Genomic DNA, 22,705 nt, shown 5'->3' on the forward strand with positions numbered 1-22,705 from the left:
AGCAATCCAAGTCTTTACTGGTGTAAGCAGTCTTACTACTATAGTATTACTGTAGTAAAACTGCTGACACTGATTTGGTTAATGCAATGCTGGGTGAAAGCAAGATTTATGCAAAACTAATGTAACAATAAAGCAATTTTTTAAAAACCCTGAGGAACACATTGCCTAAGAGATAATGAATCAATAATAAAAAGTAATAAAACAGTAATAAAAAGTACTCCCAGACAAGGAGGCAGTGAGACCATTAGATTATAAAGAAGCAGGCCTCGTATTCAGCAGGAGCTCAGCTCCTGAACCTTTCTGATGGTTCCCCCTCCTCCTCCCCACTTTGTACATTGAACAGTAGGTGCAGCTGCATAACAATCCTTGGACGAGCTCCACCACCTATTTTTCTACAAAACTACTCCTGTAAAGGAGCAAAGTGAATATTGGAGGAGGACTGGGATTAGGGCCGATGGGACCCAGTAGGCCAGCTTCCGCTTCCTTCCCTGGGGCTTGCTCCTCCCCCCCCCATCACTCTGCCAAGAGAGAGAGAGAGAACAAATTTGGAGTTCCATCATGGCAGTTTAAGACCAACAACGTTTTATTCCTGGTAGCTGGTTTGGTGTGCAAGCACACTTCTTCTTGGTGGGTGGGTGAGAAGGTGGGTAGATGGATGGATTCTTCTGACAAACACAATGTACATTAAGGAAATTATTTTGGTTTATTCTGATTTTTTTTTTAAATGGATTTCTTTTTTCTTATCTGGATGTTCTTTCAAAAAGACCCTAATTAGCAAACAGAACATTTAGATTGGTCTTTATATCTTGGAGAGTAGACTGATTTCAGATGCAAAATGATAATAGCAGACATTGGTAATGAGATAGAAAAACTAGCTCTGAATTCAGTCCAGGAAGATGCATTGTCTTGAGCTTCATTATCAACTGCAATTTGGCAGTCTCTCTAATCTCCCATTGAAATCCCTTTGTGAGAGCACTACTACCCTTAGATCAGCAACTGGATGTTGTTGTTTGTAATGTCAGACTTATGTCCATGTATTCCTTGCATCCTCCTGGATGCAATTTTGACCTAGGTTTTCTGTCTCATTACCAACGTTGGTATCACCATGTCTACTAACCCTCTGCATATCACTCCTAATCCAATCAAGCCTGCTATTGTCCTTCACATGCTTTTGCCAGTTGATATCTGAAATCACCCTTATAAAGTTTATATTTCTAGCAACTTGTGTTACATTTTATGGCACACATACCCTAGCCCAATAAAGTGACATTTGTGTCAGATCCAGCCCTCGTAACACCTCCAGTTTAGAGGCTTGTCTTCAGTTCCCATGAAGAAATGTTCAGTGCAGCTCCAATTTAACATGTCCAGTTTAGAGGATTGTCCTCAGTTCCCATGAAGTAATGTTCAGTGCATCTCAAACATTGTTTCAGTGAAATGCAGCTGTGCACATACAGTGTTGGTACATGCCAAACTGCAACCACAATCAAGAGGGGGTGCTGATTCAAGTTCCACAGAATGTACTTGGCAGAAGCACCAAAGTGGTTCTATATAATTTGGCAAAATATAAATCAATTCATAAGCAGGTTGGCCCTAATCCTAGGGCAGGGGTGGCCCATGCTGGCTGGGGCTGATGGGAGTTGTAGGCAAAAAACATCTGGAGAGCTACCATTGGCCACCCCTGTCCTAGGGCATGTCAAGGATTCCATCCAAAGGAATTTGGGAAGGAATGCTGGGGAAAAAAGGCAGAAGGAAGGCAAATAAGAAACAAAAGGCAGATAAGAAGCAGGCAAGTAGAAAAGCAAAAGCATTTATAAAGACAAAAGACCAGGAGATAATAGTTTGCCAAACCTGGAAGCCAAATCAGGGATAACCCACAGATTCTATGGAAGTGAAGTCATACTGGAGAAAATAATACTAGAATCATACTGAAGAATACAATGCTATCCACTTCCCTTCCACTCAGAATCTTCAAGTGGTTCACTGCAACAAACTTCAGTACACAGATCAGAAATGTCTGGTTAAAGACCTGGCTGACCCTGGTGTTATTATTTGAACCACTTGAGCATTAAATGGAAACCAACATAGCAACCCATTTTACCATTACTATCTGCTTCTGATTTTTGCTAAACTAGTTAATAAATTCAGAAGTTGGGATATACTTGATTGCTATACTAGCACAGTGTTACAATCCCTATCATTTTGCCATTTCTACCAGCAGGTTTGGATTGTCCATCTACATCACTCTGCCATGTCTTTCTTTTTGAAAACAGCTTTTAAATAAATGCTTTCCCCACATTTTAGGAGTATATTTTGGGGATCTTACCTAACTTCATGAATACTCTGATTTGATCCAAACACTGAGATTTTCATTTATGGTTATGTAGCACTTGGTAAAGAATTCTGGTCATCTCCTGTTCATCTCAGACCAGAATTCTGGTCACCTCAGATCAAATAAATGAAAATCAGTAGTAAAAATGACAGTAACACTGAAGCCTGTTTTTCTTGTGTATAAGTGACCTAAAGGCATAAAAGTTAGAATGCCACAAAAATATCATACAATGCTGCAAAAGTAGCAAAGAAAATAGGTGGGAATATAATAGAGGCAATGAATGCATATGAAAGCGAAAGGAAATTTTAAATATTTTGCTTGTCCCACATAGTCGCATGTCCTGGCTTTCCATTTACCATTGTTTTATTAATCAGATTCCAGTGCTTGTTGAGGAAGGCAAAATATAAATCAAATAAACCTAGCCTAATCTAACCTATTTTTGCAGACTTGTAACTCTGTACCCTACTCATCCTCTCATGCAGATATTTCTGCTACCCTTATTTTCTCAGTGTGCTCCACTGATCCTTTCTCTGTGTCGAAAGCTGTTGTCTTGCAAAAGATATGTGGATTTTGCAGGCTTAATTATAGAACTGGCCTTAACATAGGAGACGGGGAAGTGAATGATTACATGAAATGAAGCTCCAGCTGAGTGGCTCCAGAGAACTTGAACTAGCCCTGCTTATAGAAAGAGTTTGCTGTGAAACCATTACAATTTAATAGAAATCACAGCATGAGAGAACTCTTATTGCCAAGCAGACCAAGTCTCTCCATGGATTTTTAAAAAAAGTTTTATTTCCGCTTTGCTTCTGTAATTAAGAGGCGACCTACTCTAATCCAGTTAAGAAAGGAGATTATTGAACCGGCCACTGACTCCTTGTGGCTCTTGCTTGAATAATATTCATAGAAGAGACTAGGGTGGAAGGAATAAATACTGAAATGGGTCATGGTTGGATGAATAATCTAGAAATCCCAGGAGTAGCTCTGCCACCTTGTCCAATAATGGAAGGTTGAGACAGGTCTTTGATTTCCAAGTTCACCTTTGCTAAAGCCAAATTTTTCAATGTAGGCCAAATAACTATCCCCTTAAAGGCTTTTAAAAATTACTGTCTCCAAGAGAGCAGTTTATTTTCTTGACAAGAAGAGCTATTACTTTAATTCAGTAATGTTTAAGCAACCAGTGCAGGAAGAGAAAAATAGCCCATTTGCACACCCATAGAAGATCTTTCTCTTCCAAGTATAGTAACATAGTACAGACTAACTTTATACCTAGCAAAATATTCCTTTTCTAGTCTGGCTAGTTCTGTGTCTCTTTGATTCCATGCACAGGGCATAGGGATACATGTGAACACCTTAGGATCATAACACACCAAAAATGTCTAGTTGAACCCTGTGGAATCCCACACACACCCACCCCACAATACATATTAACTAATGCTATATGTGAAAAGAACGAACTGACTTTTTTGCTGTAGCTTCAAACCTGGCTTCTGAAACCTAAAACCATAAGTATGGAATCCACAGCAATAAGGCTTTGATATGCAATGTGTAAATCTGCAGAAAAGCATACCCATTTTTATGTTGGTACAGCTCCTATCCAGCTTCATAAATGAAGGTTGCAACCCTGAACTGTACTGCTACAGCTGTTGTTACTAGGGAAGATATTATATTCATCTGCTGTTATGTTTACCAACCCACCAGTGTACCCTCGAAAAGTATCCTCAAATATGTTTTTGATTCCCAGTATCCTTCACAGATACACACTGAGAAGCCTGGCTTTGAAGAAGGGTGAGGGGAGTCACATGATAGCACTTTAGGTGGGTACAGAAGTGTATTACATGGAAATGTTGGAATTAATTCTAGAAAGGGACTCCATTTCATGCAGGACTTTGAGTGGTAGTGCTTAACGTTAATGTACAGTTAATGAATTGTACAATTACTATTCGAGCATCTGTAGACTTGGCTACAGTCCTGTTTCTACTACTGACTGAACTTCGCATTAAAATGGCCTTCAAAAGTATCCAGCTGGAGTTGTCATAGATGCCATCATGTGTTCCTCATGCTCCTATGCAGCATGATGTCTTCTTTGGTTAAAATATGCAGAAGCAGGCACACTGGAATATACAAAGACATGGCATTCTTTTGTCTTGGATATCTGATTCTAGTTTCCCTTCAAGTATATATTCCTGAGGAAATCATGGGAAGTGGATATATCAGCAGTGTTCCATGAACTAAGCATCTGTTTTTCCTGAGAATCCCAGTTATGCTTGTTCTTAACAGTCATGGCAATAACCATTGAGAGTTTTCCTTTTAATTGAATTGCTTGATTATATTCTGTACCAGAGGTGGCCAAATTGTGACTTGAGAACCACATCTGGCTCTTTCCCACATATCGTTTGGCTCTCAAAGCCCCCACCATCCCGTCAGCCAGCTTGGAAAAGGCATTTCTCTCTTTAAATCACTTCTCCAAGTCAGCCAGCAGCTTGGAGAATGCATTTAAAGTTAAAGTTGCTTTCTTTCCACCTCTCTCTCCTCCCTCCCTCCCCTATCTATTTGCCTTCTTTCCAGCTCTCAAACATCCAATATTCATGTCTTGTGGCGCTCAAACATCTGATGTTCATGCCTTGCAGCTCTCAGATATCTATCATTTATTCTATGTGGCTCTTATGTTAAGCAAGTATGGTTACCCCTGTTCTGTACCAAATTCTGTATCCACTATTTGCCTTTGAAGTCTTCAAAAGGTGCTGCTGCCTGTCAGTTGCCAGCAAGGGAAGATTGGTTGCCATCAAAGGCTGAACAAGTTCTAGTTCTTGCCTGATAAGCTTCGTTCCAAGCCAGGTAGTGTCAACCAGGAAGATTAAGCGGAAGGTCTGGAAACTCTTCCCAAGTGACACTAGCATCCTGTGGAAATCACCTTCCCAACACCTGACGACAACTTTACAAGTCAAGTTTTTTCTTGTGGCAAATTTCTGCCAAGAAAATACTGGATAAAGGCAAATTGTGGTTGAACACCTGGATAAAACCTACAATGAGCCCCTGGAATGTGTTCACAAAATAAATTTGGGTTTATACTGACAGTGTACATTTTATGAAGCATGTCCTATGTTCTTAACAATTATTTTTCCCAGTAGGTTTCTTAAAGTTGCATAGTGTACAATCTTGTACTGTGGAAGTAAGGCATTGGTATATATGCTGGCTAGGAAGCTATTAATATGTAATCACAGGTAGTCTTGTTAGAGAAGAGAATAACATGATTAAAAGCAGTTTAGGGAGCAGGAAAGTGAAGAGGCTAATGATCTCGTGCTGCTTTCTGGTTGCAATGACACAGCATCACCGTTTCAAATATGTGAGGATATATTAATGAATTAAAACTTTTAATAAAAATGATACCAGCAGTGCTGCAAATAACATCAAAAGGAAGTCTGCAGAAGGAAACTTGAGTATAAAGGGATATCTTAAACATTGCTACCTATGTCTTGCTTTGATTTTTCCTTCCTTAATTTTTAATAGACTCACAAGCATTCTTGAGAAGCAGCAGAAAACAGTGCAAGAGAGACAAATATCATGAAGCACCTTCTTCCTTTCTGGACCAGTCATCCAAGCATGAGCTCACAGCAGAAGGTGGGAGTTCTTTGAAAGACAAATATCCATCCAAAGGCACTTTGAAGTCCAAAGAGATTCAGGCCCAAAGCTTTCTAAAACCAAAAATATCTGTTTCTGATTATGGGTGTCATGGAAAGGCTTTATTAAAAACAGCACTGGATGAGAATGATATCCACAGGAATTATCATTTTCCAAAAGGTAAGCTGCATCCTTAGCTTTTAGTGTGCAGCTCTGAATGTTAAAATGAGATCAAACTAAAAGGTACAACAGATTTAATGAGGAACATGTCTGCTTTTAAATGCTGCCGAAAAGAAGTTCAGAGACAGGTTGAGGCTGCAGTGCTAAGCACACTTACTCAGAAGTAAGCCCAATTGAGCTCAATTGAACTTTCTTGTAAGTAAACATGTTTAGGACTGCACTGTGTTTCACTGAAATGATAGCATACATTGTAGATATTGACCATAACCTGTAAGACCAAATAAGAAATAGAAATACAGCATCCTTAGAAACAACATACTGCTTTTTAATCTGCTTTATTTGCATGAGAGGCTCACAGGGAAATTATTTCATTCCACACCACCACCACCACCACTTTCTTTTTTGGCTACTGACTCCACCCCTGCTTGCTTTATTTGGTTTTTCACAGAAGAGCAAAGAATCTGGTTTATTTCCCTTTTTTGTTCTTTTATAATATAGGCAAATCTTTCAGTAGCGCTTAGTAATGGTTAAAAAAATCCACCCTTTGTAGCCTTGGTGAGTTCCAGCCCTAGAAATACTAGAAACACTTGCGGGGTTGTGGGGAGAAGCTGCATGTAGGCATATAACTCCTCCCCAGTAGGTTGGATCACTATGGCTCCATGGTGAAGTGAAGGAAGAGCATCCCCAGCACAAAAAAGAACTGCACAATGGGTAGGATGCAGTGGGTACATCTTTTGCTTAGGCACTTCTCTCTGTGTTTAAAGGGCTGCTTTCTTACCATCTCTTTACCCCTCCTTTTCCTCCCCTCCCTCCTCTTGTACTAAGAAAGAGGATTTTCTGAGGAAGCAAGCACTGAGCACCAGTGATGTTAAACTTAAAGGGAGCCTGCAGCTCCCTGGATGTCCTCCCTGCCCAAACACTTGTTCATCAGCTGGCTATTTATTTTATTTCATTTTTATCCCACCCTTCCCCACAAGCAGGCTCTGGGCAAGGTACAATGTAACAGCAAAACATATAAGAAATGATTTCATATGATTTATGTAATTTCATATAATTTTAATATAATTAAAATATTAAAACCCCAGTTAAACTACATGATGGCAAGATGATAACGTATAAACCCAAGGGATATAAGGTGGTGGCCACTGTCTTGTGTCATGGATCAGAGCACAGATTCCTCCTTGCCGCGCAAAAAGACCAAAGATGTAAACAATGAGGTGACTGAGCACCTGAAGGAGGCAGTTGAGTCACCTCCTTGGGTGTGCAAGAAGAGCTTTGGTTGAGGAGCTCCAAGAGGCTGAGCCAGCCCTCTTATCCTGGGATACATCCCTGGATCCCCACTGCAAAGCCTGCTGAAATCTCTGTCCACCCGACTCTTCAGTCCTCACAAAGCCAAGAACCACCCTAATACCTGCAGAATACTTGCCTCCACCACCTTTAAGAAGTAGTCAAGTCAAGTCAGCCTTTATTGACATAAAGCCTTTAAGAAGTACTAACATGCTCCTTGAAAAGCAGGGCTTGCATCTCCACCTCCTTGCAAGGGTAGTTAAGGCCTCAGTTCACATTCAACCTTTGTTGGAGCATTATCTAAGTTATCACACTGTTGATTCCAGTAACTAAACTTCTGAACTTCAGTCTTAAGTATTATTGCTTGGTTTATTATTGCTTAACATTCCTTGCCTGCCCGACTACTTTCCTTAATCCCACCCCCCCTTTTCCAGCTCACTCTTACTGCCCCTTTCCTTCCCCTGAATGTAACAGGCAGCCACCTTCACACTCTTCTGCCATCATTAACAATGTATTTTTGGTTGTTATGTAATCCAAGAGTAGGGCTGTGTGCTCAAATCTATCTAGTCTGAATAAATACCCCCAGAATAACTTACTGATATATTCAGATATCTAGAACAGTATTTGGGGTTCTCCGGAATATCAGGATCCAGGTTCCCTATATTTCTGGAAATAGCTGGGAATATCTGGGTAGCATTTTAAGGATCCCAGGCCTGATTTTTCCCTATTAGGTTTCCAAGGCAACAGAAAGGCAGCTTGTAGCTGGCTCAAATCTTGCCTGACCTGTGCATGGCCGATCCTGGATAGTGTGAATCTCACCCAATTTAGGAATGACAGTTTCTTGCTGGTGCAAATCTCACCAGGGCTGGCAGCTGTACACTGACATGAGTTTCACCTGGTCTGGGATGGCAACTCCTGTTTAGGGCCTTTTTCTAGTGTCATTTTCCCCTCCCGGTCAGCACTACTGTAAGTAGGATGGCTGGGGGCATCATGTTCAGGGGCCTGTAGAGTTGGATCACTTGGTCCAATGCAGTTGCAACTTGGGGGGGAGGGGTGTTAGCATACAGGCAGCACTAGCTCCTCTGCAATTTTAGTGTCATTTGGTTGACCCTCCAAGCTACTTATCCATAAAAGCCCCCCATAGGGAATAACAAAACCCAAATAATTCTGGAGTTCTAGAAAAACCCCAACCTGATTCCAAAAATGGTACCAGGGAACTCGAATACCATCAAATAATAGGATTTATACCCTTTCTGAAATGTGAAGCAAAAAAGACTGGGTTTTTTTCTCCAGATGTACATCCCTAGTAGTGAGATTCCTTTACTTTTTGTTGACTGTGCAAGTGCAGATAGTGCTACATTTGGGTGATTTTACCTCTTCTCCCAGTTTTTGGGTTTTTTAAAAAAAGAAAATCTCTTGATTTTTTCTGCAAATCTGGAAGGTTTCTCAGCTCTGGAGAAAAATGCCTTCTATCTGTACCTAGCCTATTCTGGGTTTTTTATTAGTACTATAGGGCAGGGGTGACCAAGGGTAGCTCTCCAGATGTTTTTTGCCTACAACTCCCATCAGCCTCAGCCATTGGCCATGCTGGCTGGGGCTGATGGGAGTTGTAGGCAAAAAACATCTGGAGAGCCACCCTTGGCCACCTCTGCTCTAGGGAGCCCATTCAAAATCCTTTCTATAATAAAAGCATAGTGGTACTGGCAAAACGGAGCTATCCCATTGGCTGTGGTGTGCACTTCATCAAACATTGGCCCATCAGCCGTCACTCAACGTCTGTTGTGTTCCGTTGACTGTGGATTGAGGCACTGCTTTGGAGAGGAGAGAAAGAAAGCCTGCCCTTGATTGGTAGGAGGAAGCAGCCACAGACTGAGGACTCATCCCTGTCCTCCTCTGGAAAACCAAACAGCTAGGGAGACATAAATAAAAAAAAATGAAATCCCTTGGCAGCAGAACAATAACATTTTATCCTAGGTACAGGGGGGGAGAGAGAGAGAGAGAGAAAATGGAGTCTTGTGTTTAAGATTAGAAGAGAAGTGAGCAGAGTCCCTCTGCTTGTTTGGAGGAAAACTCCACCCCCTGGGCTGCTTACTTTCATTTTCCTGTTACTCTGAAGAAGCTGGCTGAAATACAGTAGATGGTTACATTCATCAGTTCCAGTGAGTAAATTCTCTCACTGAGATCACAAAAGTGTGTGCTTGCAAACTGTATTTATGTTGGCTGCTTTGTGAGAGTCTATGTGTGTGTGTTCACTTTCATTTAGTGGAAATGCAGCCAACTGCTGGGGGTTGAGGAAATGAAAACTGTATCCAGGAGAACTGTGCTGTTGTATTTTTATTTATAGGGGGGTGAATGGGAGAGTCTCCTGGTTGCATCGCCAAAGTCTCCCAGCTCCACCTCCAAGGTCCCCAGGTATTTTCTGAGTTGAACCTGGCAGCTCTACAACCAAGCTTGGTTCTGTTGGTGAATGATTGGGGGGGAGGCTCTTTCCAGGCCTATTTTGTCCTCTGAGGGGGAACTCCTTGAGGCCAGTCCTAACAAGGATTGCCAGCTCCAGGTTGGAATATTCCTGGAGATTTTGTGCTAGAGTCTATGGAAGCCAGACTTTGGGGAGGGGAGAGGCCCCAGCTGAATATAATGCCATAGAATCCATCCTCCAAGGCAGTTATTTTCTCCAGTGGGGAAGAGAACTGTTGTCTGGAGTTCAGTTGTGATATCAGGAGATCTTCAGCCTCCACCTGGAGGTTTCCTACCCTAGGCCTGGCAGCACCCTCTGGGTGATTTAATACCACCTGACTGGCATGACTTCACTAGGCCTGGCTGTTTTTTCTGTTCAGCAGCGACCTCCCTATGACAGGCATTGCGACATGTCAGTCAGTGTTTCAGAGCAGGGTCTGCTAGGCCCAGGTTTCTACTGTGGAAGCTGACTGGGTGATTTCAGACCACCCACATACTTTCAACCTAAGCTACCTCACAGGGTTGTTGTGTGGATCACAAGGGGGAGAGGAAAATGATGTAAGCTGCTTTGGTCCCCACTGTGGGGAAAAGACTGTTCTTTTCCTTGAAAAAGGCTGCAGGTAGATAGATAGATAGATGAATTTATTGTCATTGTTCTCAACAAAAAGAGAGCAACGAAATGAGGTGCTCTTCCACAAACATACCAACACATCAAACACACATATTCATAAACCATTTAAATACATCTGAAACCATTAAACCATTTAAACCATTAAAACCATTTAAATACATCTAAAACGGATAAACATTCATAAAACCATTAAAACCATTTAAACCATTAAATAAACATTCATAAAACCATTAAACATTCATAAAACCATTAAAACCATTTAAACCATTAAATACATCTAAAACAGATAATCCTTCATAACCCTGCATTTAACCTAACCACAGCACTTGGATAGAAACTGTCCTTAAATCTGTTTGTCCTAGCCTTCAACACTCTATATCGTCTACCTGACGGTAAGATCTCAAAAAGCAAATGGCCCAGATGTGTATGGTCCCTTAGGATCATTTGTATCTTCCTTTTACATGCCATATTATACAGATCCACCAATGAGGGGAGAGAACATCCACAAATCTTTTGTGCTCTTCTCGTCACTCTTTGGAGCACCCTTCTCTCTGCTTCCGTGCAGCTCCCAAACCACGCGCAGAGGCAATAAGATAAAATGCTCTCAATGGAACTACGATAAAAGGCAACCAGCAGACTCCCTGACAGTTGTAGTGATCTTAAGAGTCTTAAGTAGTATAGTCGTTGCTGGGCCTTTTTCTCTAGAGCTAAAGTATTTGCCCCCCATGTTAGATCCTGTTTCATGGTAATTCCCAGAAACTTCCATTCTGTCACCTGTTCTACCATAACACCATCAATAAACAACGGCTGGGTGTCCAAACTACTCTTCCTGTAATCCACTATAATTTCCTTCGTCTTATTTATATTTAAAATAAGATTATTTACTTTACACCAAAGGGACAGCTGTTGAACTGTAGGGGGAGGAGGTTGAAAGCTGAAGTAAGCAGGGCAGATAAAGGTAGGTTGATGGTTGGCTGGGAAAGAGAGTGGGATGCCAATTCCAGGTTGGGAAATTCCTGGAGATTTGAGGGGTGGAGCCTGGAGAGGGTGGGATTTGAGGAAGTGTGGGAACTCAGACAGGTACAATGCCATAAATTCCACCCTCTAAGACAGCCATTTCTTCCTGGGGAACATTGTTGCCAATCTCCAAGTGAGGCCTGGAGATCACTCAGAACCACAACTGCTCCCCAGATGGCAGAGATCAGTTCCCCTGGAGAAAATGGTACAGTCTGAGTCACTGTACCCTGGGTGGAAGCTGACTGGGTGATTTTGGACCAGTTACAGACCTGCCTCACAAGGTTGTTGTGCAGATGAAAAGGGGGAGAGGAGAATGATGTAAGCTGCTTTGGTCCCCACTGCAGAGAAAGACTGTACTTTTCCTAGGTAGAGGCTGCAGAGAGGGGGGAGGAGTTGGAAAGCAATCTACACCATATCTTTTGCCCAGTCCCTTCTTCTCAATCTACCCCCTTCTCTGATAACCTACTCCACATTTCCCCATGTTCTGCATTTCCCTTCCCAACAGCTGCCTTTCAACATACCTTTTCTCCCTCTATCTTTCCCTTACCTCCCCAGCCTCCTTGCCAAGGCCATGACACTCATTCATGACACTCTAGTGCCCATTGTATTTCTCCTCACAACGTGCCTTATTAATAGTCAGATATAAGATTATACAGTTTTCCAAATGGAATTTCCTTAGCACCTCCTTGTACAGTTTTGTTTTGTATTTTTTTACATTCTGGTACACATTTTTAAATATGGTTCCTTTACCGCAGGGGTGGCCAACGGTAGCTCTCCATGTTTTTTTTGCCTACAACTCCCATCAGCCCCAGCCATTGGCCATGCTGGCTGGGGCTGATTGGAGTTGTAGGCAAAAAAACATCTGGAGAGCTACTGTTGGCCACCCCTGCTTTACAGAATTGTAATTTTCTTTGGTATGGACTGACAAGATAGTTGATGGGTCAAACTCATCTTCACAGACAATTGAGAGATATCTGTATAATATTATTTTTGAAAAAACCAGCCCACTTGGAAACCCACCTTTATGAATTTTCCCACATGCATCAAAATGTTAAATTCCAACTCTAACTCTTCTGGCATCTTCTAGAGCTCCATAATTTAGAGGACATCATCACACATATCAGGTCTGGAGAAAGATTGTCACAGATTGAGAGCCAGTATGGTGTAGGAGATTCAGCAGTATACTAGGACCCTGGGCAACTCAGGTTCAAATCCCCACTTATGGGTAACCTTGGGCGTTTCACAAACTCTCAGCCTGGCCTACCTCACATGGTTTTTGTTGTGGAAAGTGGAGGTGGGGAGAAAGATGTTCTGAAAGTCATTTTGAGTTCAAACTGGGCAGAAATGCAGGATATAAATAAATAAATGCAAATGCATGCTATAACTGTGTTTCCATGCCCATTCACTTTGCAGTACAATCCTAAATGAAAGTATCCCCCCCATGGAAGTATATGGGTTTAGGACACCAATATGTTTAGGACTGCACTGTTAATTTCCAGACAGTTGCCATCAATTCTCAGTTATAGTCCGTATTTTATCCCTTCCTGCCTCACTTCTCAGTGAATCCTGACCACCAGAGCTCATTGGGGTGCTATTGCTTATTTTCACCCACTCTAGTATCTTCAAAAAACCCCACTAATCTTTGAAACTTGCCCTAGATCTCCTTGTGCTGCATCCTGGGTTAAAGAATTGTGTTAGAATAGCAGTTCCTGATCCATATTCCTTACTTCAATCCAGACACTCTGCATGCAGGTGGGAGCTCCAGTGCCCAAATCTCAGAGGAACAGACCTGTATGCACAGTGGGAATATAAGCACATGAAGCAACCATGACATGGCACTGCATATGGAAGACAGTGCTCACCAAAGCACACTGCAGTGCCCAGTGCCTTTGTGTCAACCCTCACTTCAGGGGGAACAATTTTCCTGGCTCAGTACAAATGTGCTAAAATAAGGGAAACAATATGAGGGTTGTAAAACAGGTGCAGAAACCAACTTTTTGTTTTTGTCTGTTGGTTTGTTTTTCTGGAAAGTGGCATCAAATTTCTAGAATGACATGGGAGAAAAAGTGTTCTCTCTTTACTGCAACTGATCACTGGATACAAACAATCTGAAGTAGGCTTTCTTCCCAGATGTTTAATGCTGCAAATCATGCTGTTTGGCAGGAGAGCCCATCTTTATTGCCACACTTGTTAAAGTGGTGCTTAAGGGTGTTCTGATTTTAATTTGCTATTCTGGATTAATCCTGTATTTTTGCAAATAGCCATTCACATTTTGGACAGAAACTCCTCTTTTGGGTTATAACGTATGCAAGAAACATTTACCATAAAAGATTAATCAAGCATGATTATACATAAAGAAAACATTTTAAAACATACTAGATGGATTACGGTTTAAATGAATTGAGTTATACTTTAGCATTATTAGTTTCTCATAGAATAGTAACGCCACAAAAATAGGATTATTGAGTATGCTAATCCTGAAAACCATTACTTTGGTCTTGTCATAGTTGATAGAGTGAACTTCTTTGCAAAAAGTCCCTAGTTGATGCAATAATCTCTTTGGACCAATTTTTGTAAGTGAAATTAGGACCATATTGTCAGCATAAAGTAGAACAGAAATCTTTTGATGGCCCAAAGTGGGAGGGGTGAATTGAGCTCTCAACTATGCTATTAATATGCAGGGGTGGCCAATGGTAGCTCTCCAGATGTTTTTTGCCTACAACTCCCATCAGCCCCAGACGACATGGCCAATGGCTGGGGCTGATGGGAATTGTAGGCAAAAAGCATCTGGAGAGCTACCATTGGCCACCCCTGATATAGAGGTTGAATAATAAGGGGACCAGCATGCAACCCTGCTTCACCCTCTTCCAAATCTGAATTCTGTCAGTGAGGGAGCCAAAGGTTCCAACTCTGACTTGGGCATACGTATCCTTATGTAGCTCTTGGAGCAGAAATAGTAGGCGGTTATCAATATTCATATCCGCAAGTTTAGACCACAATTGGCTCCTATCAATTGAGTCGAAGGTGGCAGCCAGATCAACAAAAGCTACATATAAAGTCTTCAAAGGGCCTTGAACACCTGAAAGGGTCAATTGATGGAGTGTTTGGCAGTGATCAATGGTACTAAATCCTTTCCAGAAACCTGCTTGGACAGGGTGAATAATTTGATTCTCAACCACCCAGTCCTCAAGTTTAGACAGCAGGTGTTTACTATATAGCTTAGCAGCTATGTCAAGCAAACTAATTGGTCTGCATTTTTGAGGAAGAGATTTAGAGTATGCTAATCAATACAGTAGTGGTGAAAAAAAACTACTACAAGATTTAGAAAATAATCTTAATTTGGCTGGTGAAAATTTAGTTTGTAATCACATTGTTTTATTTTCCATGATCAATGTAGTAAATCTAAATAGCCTCAAAGTATATGAAAGCTGAAATAGCATAATATCATGCAGTGAAATCCTAAGAACATTTACCAAGAAGTAAGACCCCCTGTGTTCAATGAAGCTTCCTCTTGAATAAGTGCACATGGTTTTGCTGCTTTAAGAGTTTGAGCTGAGTCCTTGGTTAAGATGCTACCTCTTCCTCAAGCTCACTAGATGGAGTTCATCAAATCATTTTTAGCATTAAGTCATAGTCATTTATAATATTTTATTTTCATCATGGAACTCAAGGCAGCATTCATATGATTCGACGGTTCCTTAACTAGGCACCGAATAAGCCCATACTTGCTTAATACCTGTAGTCTCTTTAAACTACACTTTGGAATCAATTATATTGCAATAAAAATAGTGGCCTACCTTCCAATTTATGGTGAGAGATGTGCCAGCACCGGTCAGATGACCAGTGAAAGGAAACTGGCCAGTGAAATGGGAGGAGGGCCCAATTGTCATCCCAAACGTTTTGGTACAATTCCAGTGTGACTTGGAAGTGACATTGTTGTACCTGGGCAACACTCTAGCACTCATTCCAAACTTTTGTGGTTTAACTGTAAAGATTTGGTCATGTGCTAGAACATCCCCACGAGCATGTTGACATCACTTCTGATTCATACCAGAAGTTGCATCATCACATTGGGGCCAACAATCATGACTCTCCCATGTCCCCTACATTCCAGAGCTGATGTAAGATTTTTTGTGGTAATGTGAACAAAGTACTTTGGATATTCAAAAAGTGCTATGTGAAAGTGTTGGATTGGATCCTGCATTCACATAAGGGAACTTACCTCTGTTCATAAAATCATGCCTCCAGAAATTCTGAGAACAGCATAAGAAGCATTGTGGGGGTCTACAAAGATAAGAGGAAATAGATGTAAATGGTCCCCCTTGTTTTTAGTGGCAGAAACGCCTTCTGTCTGTAGAAAACACAATTAGACACCTTTTCTTAACAACTAGAACAATATGTTTTATTTTCTTGCAAAGCATTAGGCAATAATTTTAGTTTTTAACATGCAGACCCCCAGCAGATGGTGGAGTCAGATTATTTAGCTTCATCATGAGATCTTGTTTGACATGAAGTGTTTCTTGCGTCATGTAAGCATGAGTCATATCTGACATGACCTGACCTCTTCAATTTAAGGAATCCTTGGTATATTCCTGTACACTCTTGTTGAATAAGCTAAACTCTGTATCCAAAGATATTAAAAAATAGTATCCTATTAATAAATATTTATCTCGTTCAAGGTGATTACAAATTCTGTGATGCTGCTGACAAGCTGAAAGGATATAATACAAGTGAGAAGAAAGAGATGGTCAGGGAGGTAACAACAACCTCCACAGTTCATGTACCAAATGTTAGTCATGAGAAACATGAAGCCTTCCAGCAGCCAGAGGTCTGCTCTGAGCCTGAGAACATTCCTTCAAACCCACTGTCTCTCAGGGTACAATATCAAAATGTTTCCTATGTTAACTCTCAATACTGTAATGGTTATTTTCCTGGGAATATATTGGAATCAGAAAGTCACATTTCCTCTTTTTTGTTTTTAAATCAGTAAAATAGCAAAGTCACTTAGATTTATTAGGCACTGTTCCCAAATCACTTTGCTTCCCTAGTGGGAATATGTTGAGAATAGGAGTAATTTGTAATCTCAATATCCGGTGTTCTGAATGCTCCTGTTAGCCCTCCTTTCTTGTCCATCCTTTAACAATCCTATATTACCTTCCCAACCAAATTATTAACCTAATAACTGCAGATATTAGATTAGTAATTACTGGAGAGGTTGATACGATCACATTAGACCATTGTGGTTGGTATTCTTGAGTGTCAAATGTAGTAACTCTTAAGGAAAATACTCCTTCTCCCATTTTAAGAGGCTGTTTGCATTGCTGTAAGATCCAAGAGGATCATAAGACTCATTTTTTTAATGTACCAGTTTCTTTGCATGCTCAGTGAAGTGGTATGGGATAGTATATTGACCAAAAACACTAAGGTTGCCTCAGTTTATTACATATGAGATACCAACTATTGGGAAATGAACATTTTCTGTATCAATAGGGCAGCTTTTGGAGACTTTTATCAGAAAACCTGTCTACATAAGAGAGAGTGGTGCTACTCCAGTGAACAGATAGCATTATCCATTTGTCCTTGTAGTTTTGAATGGATTCTGGAAAACGTGGAGACAAAACCATGGTGTTGACATCACCTGAAGAGAAATGCAAAACTGAAAACAAAATATCATCTTGATTCTTCGCATCAAACATAATTACTGTTATGCTTGTAGGTTTAATACAGCTCAGCTCTATTCAGAAGAACTTCTATGAAAGAATGAAATAATCTTAGTGTAGTAAATTTAAGATATTGCTTTGTTCATGTCTGCATTAAAAGATATCCATTTGTTCAACTGCCTTTGATCTGCTAGGTGCTGTAACTCTTGAAATAATTTACATCATTATTGTCAGGTGTCCTTCACAGCTGAAGGCAAGCACTTTTATAAAGTGCTCTTGAGATTGCTTGAAGGAAGGGATAGCATATCTCTAGAGTAGTTTATGGAATTGTTGCATAATAAAAAGCTGAATAAATATATGAACCAAATCGGGACAGGACTTTGCTTTGAAATTAAACTATTCTAAACTAATATTGAAAACATTCATTCTTCTTTTTAAATATTACACATGACACACTAAAGTTCTAAGTCCTGTTGTGATAGTGGCAATGAAGAAACTACTGCAGAAAATTTCTGCATTCAGGAGAAGACAGCAAAAATGGCTGAATGTTTAATGAACAGAATATATTGCTTTTTGGCTTTCTCTCTTTATAATGATAAAATGATTTTGCTGTTTTCTGAACTAGTCTGGTAAAGCACAATAGATCCCTTTTCCTGAACCCAAATACCAGAGCTGTCTAAGAAAACAATTAATTATGTCCTCTTGTTTCTCTTTGTGGATCCTTGGACAAATAAAAAAACCCCCAAGTTCTACAATGCATTTGAGCCAATAATTATAAAAACAAGACATATTTTCCCCCCTCAGATTTTTATAAAATATCCACTCTTGTTTATTCTAGCAGTGTTTCAGGTTTATTTATATTTATTTATCTATTATTTTTTATTTATAGCCCACCCTTTCCCAAATGGGCTCTGAGCGGGTAACAACAGTCAAAAATACAAGGTTAAAATCAGATACATATAATAAAACAATCTAAAAACAATATAACAGTCTAAAAACAAACTCAGTAGGCTGGACTATTTTTTTCTGTATCCAGGTTGTAAGAAAAGTTCCTGGTATTTGCTGTACATAGTGGATGCTACCTTAATGCCTGAGAAGCTATCCTTTCACTCAGTCCTGGTAGAGCAGTGGGGTAAACTATGCCCTTCGTATTTATCACCTAAATCAAAACTATTTCCTCCACTTATTTTAGGAAGCTCTGGAAATTCACAAACCTCACTTTATTTCTCGCTCACAAGAACGGCTGAAGAAACTTGAACACATGGTTCAGCTGAGGAAAGCCCAGCAGGGAGATGCTTCTGGAAAGAAACAAGGAGCTGCTCTTTCTCGCAAACTTTCCTCCTCTTCAATTACAAGCAAGAAGAGGCAGTACACGGTTCCTCATCCTCTCAGTGGTGAGTTCAACTGCGGTACCTGCACCAGGGCTGTCAAAGAATTCTAAGTGATGGCTAATATACCATATTCTTATGTTAGCTTTGTGTGGAAATTATCCAGTTTAGGAGAGGAAGGGTGAGAGATTTCATTATTGTTAGTTCCTGTACTGTTGTAATCTAGTGGATAGTCACTGAAAGTTACCATACAAGCTTGAATTTCTACAGTTGCATTGTGGGGGAGGGCTTTTAACCGACCCCCCCACACACACACACACACAGGAGACCTCTGATCTATTACTCCTACCTCCCAGGAGCAGAATTGGGGAGGGGGACATTTTAAGCTGCTGCAGGAGGAAGGAATGAACAAATATACTTGTGTCTGCAGAAACTGTAAGTGTGATTCAAGCCAGTGTATTCCTATATCATTCTGTATATTCTCCACAAGCCTTTGCCATGCTATCAGTTTAACCAGGGTTTTTTTTGTAGTAGGAACTAATTTGCATATTAGGCTACACCTCCCCCTCCAATGTAGCCAGTCCTCCAAGAGCATTTAGTAGACCATGTAAGAGCCCTGTAAACTCTTGGAGGATTGGCTACATCAGGAGGGTGTAGCCTAATATGCAAAGGAGTTCCTGCTACAAAAAAAGCCCTGAGTTTAGCTCTTTCCACCCTCCTTTTCCCCATTGGTACTACTCAAAAGAGAGACAGATTTTACCTAGCTGTGTGTTTTGTAAAAATTACCAATAAATTCTACTTTTGTAGATAATCCCAAAGCTCTGTCATACATACCTTTGTCTGACATATATCTTCAAACAATAAATAACCAACACAGATGTCTAAAATGTATAAAATCATTACAGTGTCAAAAAAACCCCACTTCTATGGTAAAGTAGGATGTCAGAGCTATTCTATAGTATACTTCAGAAGTGCCTTCTGTAGCTGCAAAACAAAACCAGTGTTTACTAGAAGGTAATTTTTTCTCTGCAACAGGAATCAACAGAATTCTGAGATTCATCCTTATTTTTCCTCCTTAAACTTTAAGAGTATTCCTTTGCTTTATGACAGGAAATGGAGCAATTACCCACTGGTGAGAATTCCAGTTGCAAGCTTCCCCAAGTCCTTTTACTTCTGGGAAAAATAAAAGTGCACTGTTCCCTTATTTAGAACAAAACAAAAATAAAGAATACATACAAAGTGATGGAGTCAAAGGTGAAAATTCTTGTCTGTTGAAGATTTGTATCTGAATTACATCTAAAAGCTCAGGGTTGGATCCTCCATTCCCATTCTGCTAGCAGTGAAACTTTCTTCTTATTCATGGTTGCTTCCACCTATGTGAGGCGTCTTGCTCTAATGGAAGAGGTATGTTACACTACTGGGAGGCTCCTTGAGTTGTAGAAAGGTTGCGCTGTTAGTGAAATGTTGTGTTAAATCCAGCCTTTGATCTCTAAGAATGAATGTTGTCCTTGCACTGTTACAAGTTAGAACAATAATTCTTTTTAAAGCATTTTAAAACGTCATTAAATAGTACACTAAAGAACAGCAAAGAGTTATCATCTTCATATAATCTCATCCTCGTACATTACTTTAAAAGATATCAAAATACTCCTATTCTGCTTATAATTAAGATATATATTTTTACTTTTAAGCATCAATAATGCTTCTGTATACATATTTTATCAGGAGTCACTTTTGTTGCAAAATTTTATTTCTAGACACCCACTGTTGTTACAAGCCCTGTTGTTACAGGCCACACCATAGTAATAGCCATGGATTTCTACATCAATCATTACATTCTATATTTTCCCTTATCAGACGCTTTTCACAGGTTCAGCAAGACATCCTGAAACTGCTGAGAAGTACCCTTTTTTGGAACAGTGTTACGAAGGGACAGAGGGGGCTACACATTTGTGTCCTCCAAACTCCAAAGCAAGAGATCCAAAGCCCATTGTATATACAAACACAATCATTTAGTTTGGGAGGTTTAGTTGTGAATGAGAGAGAGAGGGAGAGAGAACTCTGAGTTGAACTAGATTCGATCTTTTTTGACAAACACATGCAGAAATGCAAAGCAAAGAAAAAGGTTAGCTACAAGGCCAATATAGTAATATACTATACCACTGGAAAATATGCTGAAATTGATAAATCACAAGCATGCAAATTACACAAATTGGGTAATAAGTAATCAACAAGCAGTTTAAAGATTGGCTAGTCCATTAAGCTAGATGTATTCTCCCACAGCTGGTCCAAAAATCTTCCATGTTATGTGTGCAACATTCTGTGAACGTGAAGCAGCAAAAACAGGAAAATAATTCCCCAGTGCTGTTTCAGTGCATGGAAAATGGCTTGGGGGGGGGGGGTGTCCTGCCCCATGGTGATGCTTTGAGCCTGTTTCAGCTCACCTTTATAGAGCTATTCCCTGCAGCTGTATGGCTATGTAAAAACCAAGCTGGGTCCAGGGAACCCAGCCTCAACTCTTTGAAAACCCAAATGTTTAGTGTGACCCTAAGTCTCTATGGTGCCACCTTCCTCCTTTATTTGGTTCTATTTCCTGCCTTGTGGAAATAAAGGACTTATGTCAAGAACTGTCCAACCATCTACAGAGCAAAGAGGAAGAGAAAGCATGAGGAGCAGGGATTCCTGTTCTGCCTTCCAATCCAGTAATGACTTGCCAGGCTCTCTGGTGGTCTCTTCTGCAGAACTGTTAGTTGGAACTGAGGCTTTATGTGGGAAACAAATAAGTCCACTCATGGAATACATTGGGTGTGTTCACACTGCACTAAACAATGTGTTTTGCAATTGGATTTTTGCTGCTCTTACACAATAAAAATCCAGTTGCAAAACTTTAGTGTAGTGTGAACACACCCATTCTTCCCATCCAGCCTATAGGAAACAGAGCCACAGATAGTTGCATTTTTCCATTTTTTTCTTGAGGGGGGGCAATTTTTTCCCTGAGGAAGATTATCTCTCCAAGATTTGAGGTTCACAGCAGGGATTCTCTGCCTGTCAGGACAAGAGACAGAAACTCAGACAGGGAAGGAAGTTTGAAGTCCTGAGGGTTTGAAGTCTTGAGCTATAAAGTTTTCCTACTGTGAGGAGTAAAAGCTGATCTACAACATAATCCTATGCAGGTTTACTTAGAATCAATCCCACTATATTCACTGAAGTTTACTCCTAGTTATGTTTGCACAAGTTTGCACTGCTAGAGTTTCAGGACAAACTTTCTCCCCTGCATTCTTGGAGGTAATTCTGGGCAAGTCTGTCTTACACCCTTCAGTTCTATCCTTAGCAGGATATTCAGGCCCAGTGTCCTCTCAGTCCTGCTCAGCCCATCAGCTCTCTAGAGGATTTCTAAAGTTCCTTACAGCTGACAATGCATGTTTTCTTTCCAGCAACATTCCAGCAACTATTTACGGAAGATTAAACACAGACTGCAAAAATCATATGTCAGCTTCAAGTGACTTGTAGGTTCTACAGCCTCCCAAATGACCTTACAGAAGTTATGGCAGTACTCTAGGTCAACATCCCATCACAGTTCTAGGGTCCAATATGCTAATGACACTTTCTCCCCCACAACTTTCCCATGAAAGGAAGGAAGAATTATAACTGAAGAAGAACACTGATGCTCCGGGCACTGTGCTCTAGGTCTGTGATTTTGCTAGAGTAGCATATTTGTGGACATATCAGCTCCTGTTTAATGTCCAGGATATAGTCCTTCAGAACTTTTTGTAAGTTTGATTTCACAACTGCCTTTTCACACTCAATATGATATTCCATTAAAAGCAAGGATCTTAACTGCAAATGTAATTGCTTGAAGAAATGTATTGCTTTGGGTGTGGTTAGAGGATACGAAATAAAAAAATGACCTGGAAGTATCATCCTTCTTGGGTTGCAAGTTTTTGGTGAGGTGCTTCTAGACTAAATTCTTGTGGATTTTGAAGATCAAAAAGATTTCTTGGCTCTCTCTTTTTTTGAATAGATATTAAAACAGGGGTGTCAAACATGTGGCCCAGGGCCGAATCAGGCCCCTGGAGGGCTCCTATCTGGCCCCTGAGTAACTGGTTCATGTCTGCTTCCTTTTAGCTTGCTTCCATCTGCATCACAGTTTGTTTTGCAAGGCTTGCTCAATCACACAGGAGCTACAGAGCAAAACGTC

The 22,705-nt window shown here is 40.5% G+C and overlaps 1 protein-coding gene across 3 annotated transcripts in view; it reads left to right on the forward strand.

Annotated features, from left to right (window-relative positions):
• The window catches only part of C6H10orf90 (chromosome 6 C10orf90 homolog), a 162,617-nt gene that overhangs the window by 104,117 nt on the left and 35,795 nt on the right, over nt 1-22,705 (forward strand). For 2 of the 3 annotated variants that reach the window (XM_060241428.1, XM_060241429.1), the window contains exons 4-6: nt 5,837-6,127; nt 16,199-16,395; nt 18,372-18,573. In XM_060241428.1, the coding sequence (XP_060097411.1) occupies nt 5,837-6,127; nt 16,199-16,395; nt 18,372-18,573 (690 nt within the window). The remainder of the gene's footprint in view (nt 1-5,836; nt 6,128-16,198; nt 16,396-18,371; nt 18,574-22,705) is intronic. The other variant, XM_060241430.1, reaches the window with a different exon arrangement.

Source organism: Heteronotia binoei, chromosome 6 (genome assembly GCF_032191835.1).
Source record: "Heteronotia binoei isolate CCM8104 ecotype False Entrance Well chromosome 6, APGP_CSIRO_Hbin_v1, whole genome shotgun sequence".
Classification (NCBI taxonomy): Eukaryota; Metazoa; Chordata; class Lepidosauria; order Squamata; family Gekkonidae; genus Heteronotia; species Heteronotia binoei.